Genomic DNA, 14,794 nt, shown 5'->3' with positions numbered 1-14,794 from the left:
ATGAGATGAGCTTTAAGCTCCCTCCAACCAAACCATTCCAGAATTCCACGACGCCGCTCTGGCCATCCGCAGGTGACTCCCAGCAGCACCAAAAGCCTGGGAAAACCCTTTGGATCGGCATTCCCGGCAGGCCTGACCTTGTAGTCGTATCCGGCGCTGAGGAGGATGTTGTTGGTGGTCGGGTGCCATTCCACGATCCCGACCCTGCGGCTGTGTCCGTACAGCTCCAACACCGCCTCCGTCATGTTCCGCTTCAGGCCGCCCTCCGGAATCTCCCAGATCCGCACCTGGAACGTGGTTCGGAACATCCCAATTCCTGTCCTTGAAAGCTCCTTCCCCAAAAAAAAGCTTCCCCAGCATTTCAGGAATTTTGGGATCAGCCCTGGTGTGGATTGTACCTCAAGGATAAATAACGGATTAACGGCTCCGGCATCCCTCGGGAAAAATCCAGCCCGGATAGACGGCCTTATCCAGGCAGGGATTTGAAATCCTCATCCCGAATTCCCGGCTTCTTCCCAGTATCCCAGATCCCACCCAGCCCTCTACTCCATGGTGAATAAAAGCTTTTCTGGGAAGTGGGAGACGGCTCCCTGTGACTCACGGCCGTGACAGGAATTCTTCCCACTCCGTGTGCTCCCTGCCAGGCTCCCAGCTAATAAAAAATGCCAGATTTATCCGGATGAGGATGAAAAGAGGAGGATCAGGAGAGGCAGGATCGGAACGGGATAAAAACTGGATCATCCCAAACCCCGGCTCTTGTCCTGCAAAACCAGGGATGGATCCCGGTTTTCCCCTTTGCACATGGGATTTTTCCTTTAGGATGCAGCCTTTGGGATGGATCACGGGATCACTGAGGTTGGAAAAGCTCTCCAGGATCATGGAGTCCAAGCTGTGATCGTTTGAACCGGCCCAGAGCGCTGAGCGCCACATCCAGGAATTCCTTGGATACCTCCCAGGATGGGGACTCCAAACCTCCCTGGGCAGCCCATTCCAATGTTTGAGCCTTTTCCATGGACAAATTCCAAGCTGAACCTTCCCTGGACACATTCCAGCCCTTCCTTGTCCCAAGACCCCAAACCCGACCCTACAAACTCCACATTTCGGGATCCTTTGGGATCAAAACTCCCGGATTTTCCAGGTGAGCTGCTCTAAAAACCACCAGCAATTTTCCCCAGGATTTAGCTCCTCTTTTCCATCTCCATGGAGAAATTCCAACCTGAACCTTCTCTGGGATCCACCCCTGGCTGCTCCCTCCTGTCAAGGATTTGTGGAGAGCCAGGAATTCCTCCCGGATCCCGTTTTTCTCCAGACTGAGCTTTCCCAGCTCCCTCAGCTGCTCCTTGTGGGAATTACCCTCTGGACCTTTCCCCAGCTTCGTTCCCATCCGGATTTGTATCCAGAAAATAAAGAAAGGGAGGGAATTCCGGCCCAGGAGCCAGGTAGGGCACAGGTTGGGAATTGATTGGCTTTGATCTCCTGGCCCTCAGCATTCCCAAAAGAAATGCCATGGAAATCCGGGAATAGAGAATCCATGGCATCGGGAGGGTGGATGGATCCGGGAAGCGCATCCCAGGATCCCGGCTCACCGAGGTGTCCTCGGAGCAGGAGGCGATGATGTTCTCAATGAAGGGGTTCCACTTGATGTCCAGCACATTTCCCTGGTGACCACAAACTTTGGGATAGTTCGGCTCGATCCGGCCGGTCTGGAAGGGAAAATCAAGGAAAACGATGGGAAAACCGTCCAAGTCAGGGAGAAGTTGGTGTTTTCAGGGATGGGAAATCGTTGGAGGAGGGAGAGCCAGCTCAGCCTGGGATGGGCCAAGGCAAGGATTGGGTTTATCCCGTCGGTATTCCCAGCTATCCAGGGGTCAGGGGTTTCTCCAAACACAGCTCCGTGGAGCTCGGTGGGAATTCACTGAATCACGGAATCATTGGGGTCGGAAAAGCGCTCCAAGATCCCGGAATCCAACCGTTCCCAGCACTAATCCGTGTCCCCAAGGGCCGCATCCGCAGGGATTTGCAATCCCTCTGGGAACGGGGCCTCCACCCCTGGCCATGGACAACTCTTTCTTTCCATGAGGGAATTTTTCTGATATCCAAAGCTCTCCTTCCACGATGGTCCGAATCCATGGGGAAAGGATGGGAAGAGATTCCAGAGGCTCCAAAGCCCCTGAGGTCAGCTCAGCCATGGGATCACGCATGAATCCCAGAATTCTGAAACAGTTTGGGTGGGAAGGGACCTTCCAGGAGATCCATTCCCAATCCCTGCCATGGCCAGGGATCCCTTCCCTAATCCCAGTTTGCTCCAAGATCATCCAACCTCGCCTGGCCTTGAAGCCTTTGGCATTTCCCTCCCAAATTTCGGAAGGGCCCTTTCCCAAGGTGCTCCTTCCCCAGGACAAACCCCAGATTCCGGGATCACCAACTCCTGCTAATCCTAAATCCGTGACCCCACAGGATGGGATCCCTCCGTGCGGATGGAAATCTTTCCCAAGCTTTTACGGAGCCTCCTGGGAAGATTCCCACCGGGATGGGCCATAGGAATCCCTTCCCTTCCTGGGAATGCTCCGGGTCCGGTTGCCGCCCCAGAGTCCTTCCCTGCTCCGTGCTGGCTCAGTGCCGGCTCCGTGCCGGATCCGTGCCGGATCCGCGCTTGGAGCGCGCGGAATAACTGGGTCAGCTCGGCACAGCCACTGAATATTTCATGGATTTTCCCTGCCGACCTTTCCTGGCTCTGTTTAATGGGAACAAAGGAATGTGCCGTCGGAACGCGCCGGGAATTGTGCCCTCGGCAGCTCGGGGAAAGCGGGAGAGCTCCGGGCACTCGGATCAGGGCCAGGGAGAGCCCCGGAGCTGCTGCTCCCAAGGTTTCTCAGGATTCATTTGCTCGTTTGGAAGCAGCATCCCGAGCTGCAGGGAGGAATTTGGGAAGGAAAAATTCCTTCCGAAGCAGGAAAGCCGGGAATATTGGTGATTCCTTAGTTCTGCATCCCAGAACCACCAGTGAATTCCTGGGATGCAATTCCCGGTTTTATCCAAGGGCTTGGCTCATTCCCCTTTTCTCGAATTTCCAATTTGCTTTGCTGTGACTTTATTCAATCCCCAGCTACCGCAGGAATTCCTGTGGAATTCCAGGTGGATGGAATTTTTAATGGCACAAATTAAAATCCCACCGCTTCTATTTGGAGGAATGAGTCGAGTGAATTCCTTCGAAAAGAAGATTCAATGGATTTTCCCCAAAATTGATCAGGATTTTAAGAGGAAAACGCTGAGTCTGATTTTTAGGGATCGTTTCTTGCAAAGAAATCCGGAATTTCGATTCATATGGGTTGAGCACAGTGGGAAAAGGACAAGGAATGTGCCATTCCCAGGGCTCCTGGAAAAGGGAAAGGAAAACCAAAGGCAATAAAAGGGAAAAAAGCCGGAAATATTCCTGGATTCCGGTTGCGTTTCCCCGTTTTTCAGTGGGACCTTGCCGGCAGCTGGGAGTTAATCCAAGGTGAATCCTAATCCCTGGATCCCTGATCCCCGGTTGAGGGAAGCGCAGTGACCCAGATTCCGGCCCTGCAGGGACTCTCCCGGCTCTGGCAGCTCCGAGGTTTTCCACGGAAAAGGCTGAAAGGAGGAAATCGTGGGAAAGGGAAAAGAATTGGGGTTCCATTGGGAAAAGGGAGAATTCCTTGGATAAATTGTTCATTTTGGGATTGGGGGTGGAGAGGGAATTCTTTCCCTGGGAATGGCCGGAATGGCAGCAGGCAGAGGGATGGAAACTGCCTGCATTCCGGAGTCTGGGATGGAGAGGGATGGAATTTTCCTCCGTGATGGGAATCCAGCAGGAATTTCCCTGTCGGATCCATCAGCACCGGATCCAAGTGTTGGGAAGAATCCCTTGGAGCAGCACAACCGCTCCGGCTACGGCTGAGTTTCACTTTTCCCGGAAATCCATCCCACAGGAGCCTTGGAGAAATCATTCCAATATCCTCAATTCCCAAAATCTGCTTTCCCCTTGGAAAACACAACCTGGCGGCGCTTCCGGAACCTCCCATTCCCTGGAGAACTCCACAAAGGCGGAAAAAATCCCTGTATTCCGCTCCATCCTTCAATCCCACATGGAAAACCTCAGCCATGGAAGCAGCATCCAGCCGGCAGCGCCTCCGGATCCCATTCCCGCATGGAAAATCCCATTCCCGCATGGAAAATCCCATTCCTGCATGGAAAATCCCATTAAGGGAGGAGCAGCCCCCACCCCCCAGGGCCGCTCTTCCCATTCCAGCAGCTTCTCCGGCTGCTCCCTGATCGGCTCCAGGAGCTGGATCAGGGAAGCGCTGCCAGAGCTGGGGGGCATTTCCCAGGAAATCCTGGAGTCTCCAGGGGCTGGAATTTGGGATAAATCCATTCCCTGGCTTTTCCAAGGATCTCCCTCCTCCTTGGGAGCCAAAGAGGAGGAAATCCCACGGAACTGAGCTCATTCCCACTTTTCCTGTTGTTCCCCGGGAGCAAATCCCGATCCCAGCTGGCTGCTCCCTCCTGTCAGGGAATTCCAGAGGGGGAAATTCCTCATCCCCCTTTTCTCCAGCCGCTTTCCCAGCCCCCCGGATCCCGGTTTTCCAGCCCCTTTCCCAACTCCATTCCCTTTCCTGGACAAATTCCAGCCCTTTCTTGTCCTGAGGCCCCAAACCCCACCCTACGAACTCCACATTCTGGGATCCTTTGGGATCAGAATTCCCAGATTTTCCAGCTCAGTTGCTCTAAAATGCACCAAAACTTTTCCCGGGATTTAGCTCCTCTTTCCCATTATCCCCAGGCCAAAAAGCAGGGAAGAAATCCGCCCTTTTTCCCGGGATGAAGGTTGAAATCCATGGAATAGAATCCCTCTTAAATTAAGGATAAATCCCATCACATCCCATCAGCTCCCTGGATCCCACTGGGAACAACCCCGAGGAGCTGCTGGAGCACAAAAGCTGCATCCCAGATTTTCGGGATCAAAGCCACGCCAGGAGCAGGAAAAGACGCTTTTCCCTGTTTTCCCTGTTTCCCTTTTGCACCTTTTCCCTCGGCTTTTCCAGCCAGGTGCATCCAGAGGAAGAAACCCGGGAATTCTCCTGCCTCCCGTGGCATTTGGGGCTCCAAAGCGGCTTTTCCCTGCTCCAAGGGCCGTGTCCGTGTGGGAATGCTGGGAACAGGCATCGAGCCCTGGGATGGGAGCTCCAGCTTCGTATCCATGGAAAACGGAGCTGCTGGGATGAGCTGGGAGTGGGAGGAGCCTCTCCCAGCACGGCTGAGCCATGGGCCACGTTCCCAAGGGATCGGGGGCTGCTGGAATCTCATCCCAGCCCAGGAACCCGGCACGGGATGAGCTCTGGGGCTCCACGACAAAGCCAAAAGGATGGAGTTTAGGGATGGGATTTAGGGATGGGATTCCTCTCCAGCTCCCAGATTTTAGGGATCAAAGCCATGCCAGGAGCAGGAACAAAAGCTTTTCCCTCTGTTCCCTGGGTCCATCCCCATCCCGGGAGCCTCCGGAGGCAGCGGGAGATGGATGAGAGTTGGGAGATGGATGAGGCTGGAATCAGAATTCCAGAGGCATCCCGGCCCCCCTCCTGGGGCCCTTTATCCTTCTGGATCCATGGGGGGATTCCAATGGGATGGGCGATTTTTCCTGGCTCATCCCTGCTTTTCATGGTCCGTGGATAATCCTGATCCGACCTCTCAGGAATTCCTTGTTCTCCCGGGCCCTGGAATGTTCTCAGGCCCTCGGGATTATTTTGGGAATCTGCTCCTTGGCACCGCAGTGGGAGCTCCCAGTGACATTCCCAAATGCCGGAGCTGCTCCTGGGATTCCCTGGATGAGCCGTGCCCAGCTTTCTGCAGAAATTCTATTCCCAAATTATGGGATAGAAACCTTGGGAAAGGCTCTGAAGGCTCCATGGGAAGCATTTTCCCCATTTCCGTAAAAATTCCCAAACACCCCCAGGATTTCTGGATAAAATTTTGGGATTAATTTCCCCCCCCCCTTCCCAGGATTTGTTTATCCCAGAAAAGGAAAAGCTGGGCTTAAGCTGTTGATTAAAAAGCCAAAAGGCCCCATAAATTCCCATTCCATGGGATTAGGGACATCCCAAAGAAATCTCAGGAATGAGCAGCCCTGTTTTCCTGGGATTCCTGTGGATTCCAGCCGGCAGAGGGGGCAGGAAAAGCTGGGACAGTGCCGCAATTCCCGACCTCGCTTCCTTGGGCTCAACCTCCGGCTTAACCGCAGACTGAATTCCCAATTTCCCGTCCCGCATCCCTCATTCCCGACCCTTTCCTGCTCTGCTCTGCTCCCAGCATTCAAATCTCATCCCGATTTTTTCCTTGGGAGCGATCCAGGTGTTTAAAGCCAGGCGGATGGCAGGGCTGGGATTCCCGGAGAATTTTTGGGATATCAGCTGGAGCAGCAATGCTGAAGAATCAGGGATTTTTTGGGAGCCTCAGGAATTCTTTTGCCGATGTTTAAAGGAATTTTCTCCCACAGACTAAAACAGGAAGAGGAAAATCCCAGGAAATTCCTTCAGGGAATCTCTCGTATCCAGAGTTTAAGGGGGAAAAGCTCCAAGGATGTGGGAATTGGAGCAGAGGCCGGAGAGAATCCTGGATTTTGTTCCTGCAGGAAAAATTCCTGCTGCTTTGAAAAGCGGGAACTTTGGGAAGAGAACATGAGAGGGAATCCAGGGAAATTTGGGAATTCCATGTGCTGTCCCATCCCAAATCCAGCCTTTTTCCCATCCCAAATCCATCCCTGCCCCATCCCAAATCCAGCCTTTTTCCCATCCCAAATCCATCCCTGCCCCATCCCAAATCCTTCCCTGCCCCATCCCAAATCCAGCCCTGTCCTATCCCAAATCCATCCCTGCCCCATCCCAAATCCTTCCCTGTCCCATCCCAAATCCATCCCTGTCCCATCCCAAATCCATCCCTGCCCCATCCCAAATCCTTCCCTGCCCCATCCCAAATCCATCCCTGCCCCATCCCAAATCCTTCCCTGCCCCATCCCAAATCCAGCCCTGTCCTATCCCAAATCCATCCCTGCCCCATCCCAAATCCTTCCCTGTCCCATCCCAAATCCAGCCCTGTCCTATCCCAAATCCATCCCTGTCCCATCCCAAATCCATCCCTGCCCCATCCCAAATCCTTCCCTGTCCCATCCCAAATCCATCCCTGCCCCATCCCAAATCCTTCCCTGCCCCATCCCAAATCCAGCCCTGCCCTGTCCCAAATCCCGCCCTGTCCATGGATGCAATGGGATGAGCTTTCAGGTCCTTTCCCACCCAAAGCATTCCAGGATTCCAGGATTCTCCCATCACTATGGAGCGAATCCTGCAGATCCCGATGCCGGTGCTCTCCTTCCCCTGCTCCCTTGGGATATTTTCACCCCGGAGCTGGGAAGAGCCTCATTCCCAACGGCCAAGGCTCGGGAATGTGGGAAGAAGGAGGAGCCAAGCTCCCTCTTCCCAAGGCACCCATCCCCTTGGATCGCTCCGTGAAAACGCCGGGAGCCGGATTTGGGATTCGGGATGTGCGGGAGGAGCAGCTGGCCCGGCCCAGATCCCGGGAGCTTTGCTGAGGGCAAAATCCAGGGAAAGGATCCAAAAATACGGCGGCAAATCCACGGAGCGGCGCCCGGTATCCGGGTTACCTCCATTAGCTGCTAATTATGGATCCCAATTAATTCGTGAGCTGCTGAATTCCAAGGAAAATGAGTTTCTCCTTAATGAGCTAATCAGGCTCCAGATAAAAACCCCCTGGAATTTATTAACTCCTCTCGCCACGGAGCATCCAGGGCCACTCCAGCCGGGATTGATGGGCCGGCTATGCCAGGATTTCCAAGGATCCCTTTGGAACAGGTGGCAAAGGGCATCCCGGCTTTTATCCCGCCGGGATTTTGCCAGGGAAAATGGGGATTTGCTGGGAATTTGGGGTCGTTCCGCAGGATTCGGGATGCAGAGGGTGCGGAAGGAGCAGGGATGGGGATGGAGCCAGAGCGCTCCGGGTGCTCAGACAAAGCTGCCGGGGATTTTTTTCTGGGAATATTAATGAGGCTCAAGCTGTGCTCGGCAATTAAATCCTGATTGGAATTCCTTCGAATTCCTTCCATCTGGAGCAGCTCCCAGAATGAAAGAGGAATTCGGGAGAGGCGGGAATGCTGCACAGGGAAAGGAATGATGGGATGGGGAGAAACGGGGAGAGCTCCTCCATTCTCCCAGCTTCCCTTCCCAGCTGGAATTTGGGGATTTGGGAATTTGGGAATTGGGTTTGGCCCTGGATTTGGTGTCCGGGAGAACGGGAGACGCTCCATGTGTGGAGTGTCTTCATGGAATGTGGGATCGGTGCATTCGTAGGGAAGGGAATGCCACTCTTCCGTGGGAATGCGGCTCTTCCAGGGCAAAATTCCTCCTGGGAATGAGCCTGGGAGCTCCTTCAGGTGCCCAGGGTGGGATGTGCATTCCAGCTGGGAATGCAGGAGAATCCCAGGGCAGTGCCCAAATTTTGGGAGCGAAGCAAAGAATCCAAGAATCCCAGAATCCTGGGATTCGGGTGGGAAGGGATTTTATCCCATTCCGATGGCCCAGCTTGCTCCAAGCTGGCCTTGAACATTCCAAGGATGGGGGAGGCACGGATTCTCTGGGAATCTGTGCCAGGGCCTCACCTCCCTCCTTGGAAAAATTCCTTTGATCCGATTTTAACGGATTCTCTTCCTGCCAAAACCCTCCCCCTTCCCTATCCAAGGTAAATTCCAGGCTCAAGGTCGCCGCCGCCGCCGGACTGACGGGAATTTCAACTTGAGATGGAGCAGATCCCGGGGGAATTCCTGGGAAAGGCCAAAGGGAATCTTGGATGGAGATGGAAAAGGAAAAGCACAACGGGAGAAGGAGGAAGATCCTGGCAGGATCAAGGATGAGTGGGATCAATCCCGCTTTTCCCATGGAAAGGAGCTGTTCCAGTGCCCGAGCACCCTCTGGATGAGGAATTTTTCCCAAATATCCAACCTGAAATCCCAAAGGGCTCCAGCCGTTCCCTTGGCTCATGGAAAGCCCAGCTAAAGGGATGAGAGGCTCCAACAAGGAGCCACGTCCTCGGAATTCCGGGATCCGAGCGGCACCGGGATGGGACTGGGCGGAGACATTCCCGCTGTCCGAAATGCCGGAAAAACTCCCCGAGAGATTCCAAAAATGCTTTTATGGGATGCTTAAATTCTTCCTAAAAAACCCCAATTCACCCCAATCCCGCCCTGTCCCATCCCAAATCCATCCCTGCCCCATCCCAAATCCCGCCCCGTCCTATCCCAAATCCCATCCTTATCCCATCCCAAATCCAGCCCTTTGCCATCCCAAATCCCGCCCCATCCTATCCCAAATCCATCCCTGCCCTATCCCAAATCCAGAATTCCTAAAAAACTCCAATTCACCAATTCACCCCACAGAAAATCCCGGGAAAAGCAGCAGGGACTGGGACACTTTGGGATGGCTCCAGCTGGGAATTCCCTTCCTAAATCTCTCATGGGATGTCGAGGAAACCCCAGGAATACCAGCAGGGAGTGGGACACCGTGGGATGGCTCCAGCCAGGAAATCCCATTCCCAGATGCTCCAAGGAAGCCCCAGGAATACCAGCAGGGACTGGGACACTGTGGGATGGCTCTGGGCAGGAATTCCCATTCCCAGAAGCCCCAAGGAAACCCCAGGAATACCAGCAGGGACTGGGACACCGTGGGATGGTTCCGAGCGGGAATTCCCATCCGGAATCTCACCTGCTCCAGCGGGATGACGAGGAAGGAGCCGCCGCCGGCGCTCTCGGTGACGATGGCGAGGAAGCGCGCGTTGACGGCGCAGAAATGGTTGTCGTGGACGTTCTTGGTGATGGGAACGCCGTCGAAGCAGTGCTCCCGGCTCGCCGCCTTCCCGTAAACATTCCGGAACTTGGAGCTGCGGTACTGCGGCCGCCATGACATCTGCGGGGAAGCGCAGGGATCAGCGTTCCCACGGAAACGCCGCGTGCCCGGCCGCTCTCCCGTCTTTAGCTGCTGGAAGGGTTGGGATGGCCCCATTCCAACAGGAACATTCCGGATGGATTTAAGCAGCCCCCCAGTGCTGGAATGGCTCCCAAAAGGCTTGGAAAGATGGCTCAGCATTCCCAAAAAACCGATTCCTGCTTGCTCTCCCATTCCTATTTCAACCTGGCGGGATACAGAAATGTTGGGATGGCCCCGATCCACCCGGAACATTCCTGGAAAATCTAAGGGATCCCCCTGGAGCGAGGAGCAGCTCCCAGAAGCTCTGAAAGCCTCGGTGCCACTGCAGAATTCCAGCCGCTCCCCTTTGGAGCGGGAATGCTCAGCTGGGCTGCGCTGGCTGCACACGACAATGGAATTAGGGCTTGGAATGTGCCGGCTTGGAAATGGATTGACCTGGATGGCGGGAGAGCGGGAATTGGAGCGGGATGGGAGCGCTGAGGGAGCGTCGGGAAGCGGGAATATTCCATGTTCATTTGTCACACGGAGCAGCACAGGAGCCAGCGGGGATCCCAAGGATCCACCAGCAGATCCTGAAAGCTCTGGTATCCTAAGGATCCACCAGCTGATCCTGGTGGATGAGGGATCCCAAGGATCCATGAGATGATCCTGAAGAATCCGGGATCCCAAGGATCCATTGCCTGATCCGGGTGGATGAGGGATCCCAAGGATCCACAAGATGATCCTGAAGAATCAGGGATCCCATGGATCCATCGCCTGATCCTGGAAGCTCAGGCTTCCTAAGGATCCATCACCTGATCCTGGTGGAAAAGGCATCCCAAGGATCCACCGGGTGATCCCGGCAAACCAAAAATCCCAAGGAAAGGGATCCCAGGGCTCCCACATGGAAAGATTTTCCCGCCCTGCAGCCGCTTCCAGAGGATGTGGCCAAAGCCCCCCCAGGGACACCAGGGAGCAAAGCCAATGGAATTCCAGCATCCCGAGGGGGACGCTGCAAACTCGGGAATTTTTCCCAGGAAGATTCCCGCATTCCCAAGCACCACTTTCCATCGGCACAGAGAAGCTGTGGCTGCCAAATCCTTGGAATATGCGAGCTCGGATGGGACTTGTAGCAGCCCGGAATAGTAGGAAGTGCCCACGGAAATCCCAGGATGGGCTTTAAGGTCTCTTTCCATCCAAAGCATTCCAGGATTCTGGGATTTACGGCGGAAAATTGTGGGAAAAGAATCCAATTTGCCGGGTGAGAGGATGGAAATCCCAAAGTTTTTACAATCCAGGCGAGAATTCCAAGCAGGAAAAAGGTTTGGAATTTCTTTCTTTCTTTCCTTTCTTTCCTTTCTTTCCTTTCTTTCCTTTCTTTCCTTTCTTTCCCCTCCACACATCCAGGCTCTTGAATCCCTGGAATTCAGGGCTGGAAAAACAATGGATTTCCTGGACGGAGACAATGGATTTGAGATTCTCCAGCGGGATGGATCCCACTCCGGCACCGGCAGCATTCCAGGCAGGGCTGACATTCCCAGCGGGAAGGAACGGAGCCCCTTTCCCGACGGAATGAGACAAAGCGCGAGAGGAAAAGGTGGGAACGGGAGCAGCTGCAGCCCCACACCGGGACTGGCCAGGAGCTTCCTCCGGCGGGAATGCTTTGGGAATGGGAACTTCCCATGGAAGCTTTGGACGTGACCCGGCCAAGGGGACAAAACCCTTCCCAAAACCTCAGGAAAACATGGAATTCCCTGTTTTCCGCTGGAATTTAAACTCTCTTTCCACTGCCTTCCAGCAACTTGGCAGCATTCCAAACCCCTGGGATATTTTTCCCACTTTCCTTGGTCTTTCCCAATGATTTGACCCAATTTTTCCTGAATTTCGTTGCCTCAGAACCTCTCGGTTTTTATCTCGATTTTTTTCCTCTCTCTGAGCATCCGTTACTCGGGAACAAAGACACGGATAACAGGAATGGGGGGAGGGAATCCGGGACTCCGGAGCAAACTGCCAGCTCTGCCCTCATTCCCTGGGAACAGCAATTCCTGGAAAACCAGGAAAAGCAAAATTCCAGCAGCTCTGCCCTCATTCCCTGGGAACAGCAATTCCTGGAAAACCAGGAAAAGCAAAATTCCAGCAGCTCAGCCCTCATTCCCTGGGAACAGCAATGCCTGGAAAACTGGGAAAAGCAAAATTCCAGCAGCTCTGCCCTCATTCCCTGGGAACAGCAATGCCTGGAAAACTGGGAAAAGCAAAATTCCAGCAGCTCTGCCCTCATTCCTTGGGAATATTCCTGCCCAGAAAACTGGGAAAGGACCCCCAGCAGCTCTGCCCTCATTCCCTGGGAATGTCCCTGCCTGGAAAACCGGGAGAAGGACCCCCAGCAGCTCTGCCCTCATTCCTTGGGAACAGCAATGCTGGAAAACCGGGAAGAGATCCCAGGAGCAGCCCCCGGCCGTGCTTGGACGCTTTCCCGCTTTCCTGGCAGCCACGGCCTTTCCCGGGAGCGGCTCTCGGCTCTGTGGGTTTGGCTTTTCAAAGGATCCTTTCATCCCTCGGGAGTCTTGGAAACAGCGGGAGCAAGGGAAAGTTCGGGAAAGGAGCTCCGGACACGGCAGAGCCCCGGCCCTAATCCCGAAAAAAACTGGATATCCTAAATATAGCTCCCGTTAATCCGCCCCGAGTGTCGGAGCTCACGGAGAACAAAAAAACCCCTGGAATTTCTGGGAGGAAGAATTCCCGCCCCTCAATCTTTTTGGTGTTTTTTTTCCTTGGAATTGGGCCCTTCCCGCTTTTGGGAAAAATCCCATCTGCCATGGATTTTTCATGGGAAAAAAGGGCTCCTTCCTCGGGATTGGCTGTTCGTGGATTCGCTTGAGTGGCGGGAAACAAAAAAAGAGGGATTTGCCTGGAAAACCACGTTGGGAAAAGGAAATCCAACGCTGAAAATTCCAGGCTTTTCAGAAGGGGGCTTTGAGGCTTTCCAAAATCCCATTATTCCCGATTTTCCTGCCTCCCTCAGAGCTTGCGACAAGGATTCCATGCCTGGGATTTTCCAGATCAAATCAAGGCTGAGTTTTGGAGGGAGAAATCCCAAATCCAAGCCAATCGCAGCCCCGTGGGCATCCTGCGCATCCCTGGGAGCCTCTGGAAGTTCTTTTCCATGGGAAAGGTCAGGAACGCCGGAGTTTGACATTCCAAGCATCAATCGCTCGTGAACTGGGCACAAATGGGAGCCGCTTTTCCAGAGGAAAATCAAGGATCTGGAATCGCTGGGGAGGAGCTGGAGCTGCCCAATCCCAGCCCACGGAGATCCCGCGGTTCCCTGGTGCAGAAAACAGGGAACAAATATGAATTTTGGGATTTTTTGGAGTGAAAAATCCCTCCCAGCCTCGCTGCCGGGCCACATTCCTGGGGGGATTCCTGGGATGGAGCCGTGATCCCAAATTCCCGGCGGATTCTGCAGGGAATCTGCACCTTGGGAGCATCAGGACTGGGGGTTTGGGAGCCTCAAGGAACAAATCCCAGAGAATTTGGTCCATTTGGGAATGGATTTGGGCTGATCCCAGATCCCGCCCAGCTGGAGGCAGGAGATGGTTTGGGATTGAGATCCAGAGCTGAAATCCAGCTGGGAAGGCTCAGAACGCGACGGCAAAGCCGCAGCCGCATCCCAATCCAGGGATCCTTCCCATTGGGAGGGGAGAACTCAGGAGCGGGAGCTGGCTGGAATTCCTGATCCAGCCTGGCAGTGGGGCCGGAATTCCCGATCCAACCTCACTGCGGGGCCAGAATTCCCAATCCAACCTCACCACGGGGCCGGAATTCCCGATCCATCCTCACCGCAGGCTGGAATTCCTGATCCAGCCTGGCCAGAGGGCCAGAATTCCTGATCCAACCTCACAACAGGCTGGAATTCCCAATCCAACCTCACCATAGGCTGGAATTCCCGATCCATCCTCACCATAGGCTGGAATTCCCAATCCAACCTCACCACAGGGCTGGAATTCCGGATTCATCCTCACCACAGGCTGGAATTCCCAATCCAACCTCACTGCGGGGCCGGAATTCCCAATCCATCCTCACCACAGACTGGAATTCCCAATCCAGCCTGGCTGCAGGGCTGGAATTCCGGATCCAACCTCACCACAGACCGGAATTCCCGATCCAGCCTCACCACAGGCTGGAATTCCCGATCCATCCTCACCGTGGGCTGGAATTCCCAATCCAGCCTGGCCATGGGGTTGGAATTCCCAATCCATCCTCACCACAGGCTGGAATTCCCAATCCAACCTCACTGCGGGGCCGGAATTCCTAATCCAGCCTGGCCAGAGGGCCAGAATTCCCAATCCAACCTCACCACAGGCTGGAATTCTCAATCCAGCCTCACCGTGGGGCCGGAATTCCCAATCCAACCTCCCTGCGGGGCTGGAATTCCCAATCCAGCCTCACTGTGGGGCTGGAATTCCTGATCCATCCCCACCACGGGGCCAGAATTCCCGATCCAGCCTCACCGCGGGATGGACGCCTCGGCCCCCCCGATGGCCAACCCAAAGCAGCGCGGGATGAGCGGTGGGAATGACGCGAATTCCCTTCGTTCCAAGGGATCTCCAGAGCGGAGCCGGCCCCTGCCGGGGGCTCCGGGCTGGCTCGGGATGTGTTTTCCATGGATTTAGTCCCGGCTGTGTGGGAATTCCCAGCTCGGGACACTCACCAGGCCGCGCTTGCTCCCGAGCACCTCAGACTTGTGCAGGTCCCTCATGGACTCGCCCAGAGCTCTGTGCAGAGAGGGAAAGGAAAACATTCCATTC

General features: G+C 54.6%; 1 protein-coding gene across 1 annotated transcript in view; it reads right to left on the bottom strand.

The window, feature by feature from the left end:
* CORO2B (coronin 2B) overlaps positions 1-14,794 on the bottom strand; it is a 29,902-nt gene that overhangs the window by 5,977 nt on the left and 9,131 nt on the right. The window contains exons 2-4 of the mRNA XM_082291030.1: positions 9,786-9,986; positions 1,587-1,703; positions 138-287 (exon numbers count right to left, since the gene is read on the bottom strand). Coding sequence (XP_082147156.1) covers positions 138-287; positions 1,587-1,703; positions 9,786-9,986 — 468 coding nt within the window. The remainder of the gene's footprint in view (positions 1-137; positions 288-1,586; positions 1,704-9,785; positions 9,987-14,794) is intronic.

This window comes from Coloeus monedula, assembly GCF_965178545.1.
Source record: "Coloeus monedula genome assembly, chromosome: 14".
In the NCBI taxonomy this organism is placed as follows: Eukaryota; Metazoa; Chordata; class Aves; order Passeriformes; family Corvidae; genus Coloeus; species Coloeus monedula.
The sequence above is the reverse complement of the archived record's forward strand: the minus strand, read 5'-3'. Positions and strand labels throughout refer to the sequence as shown.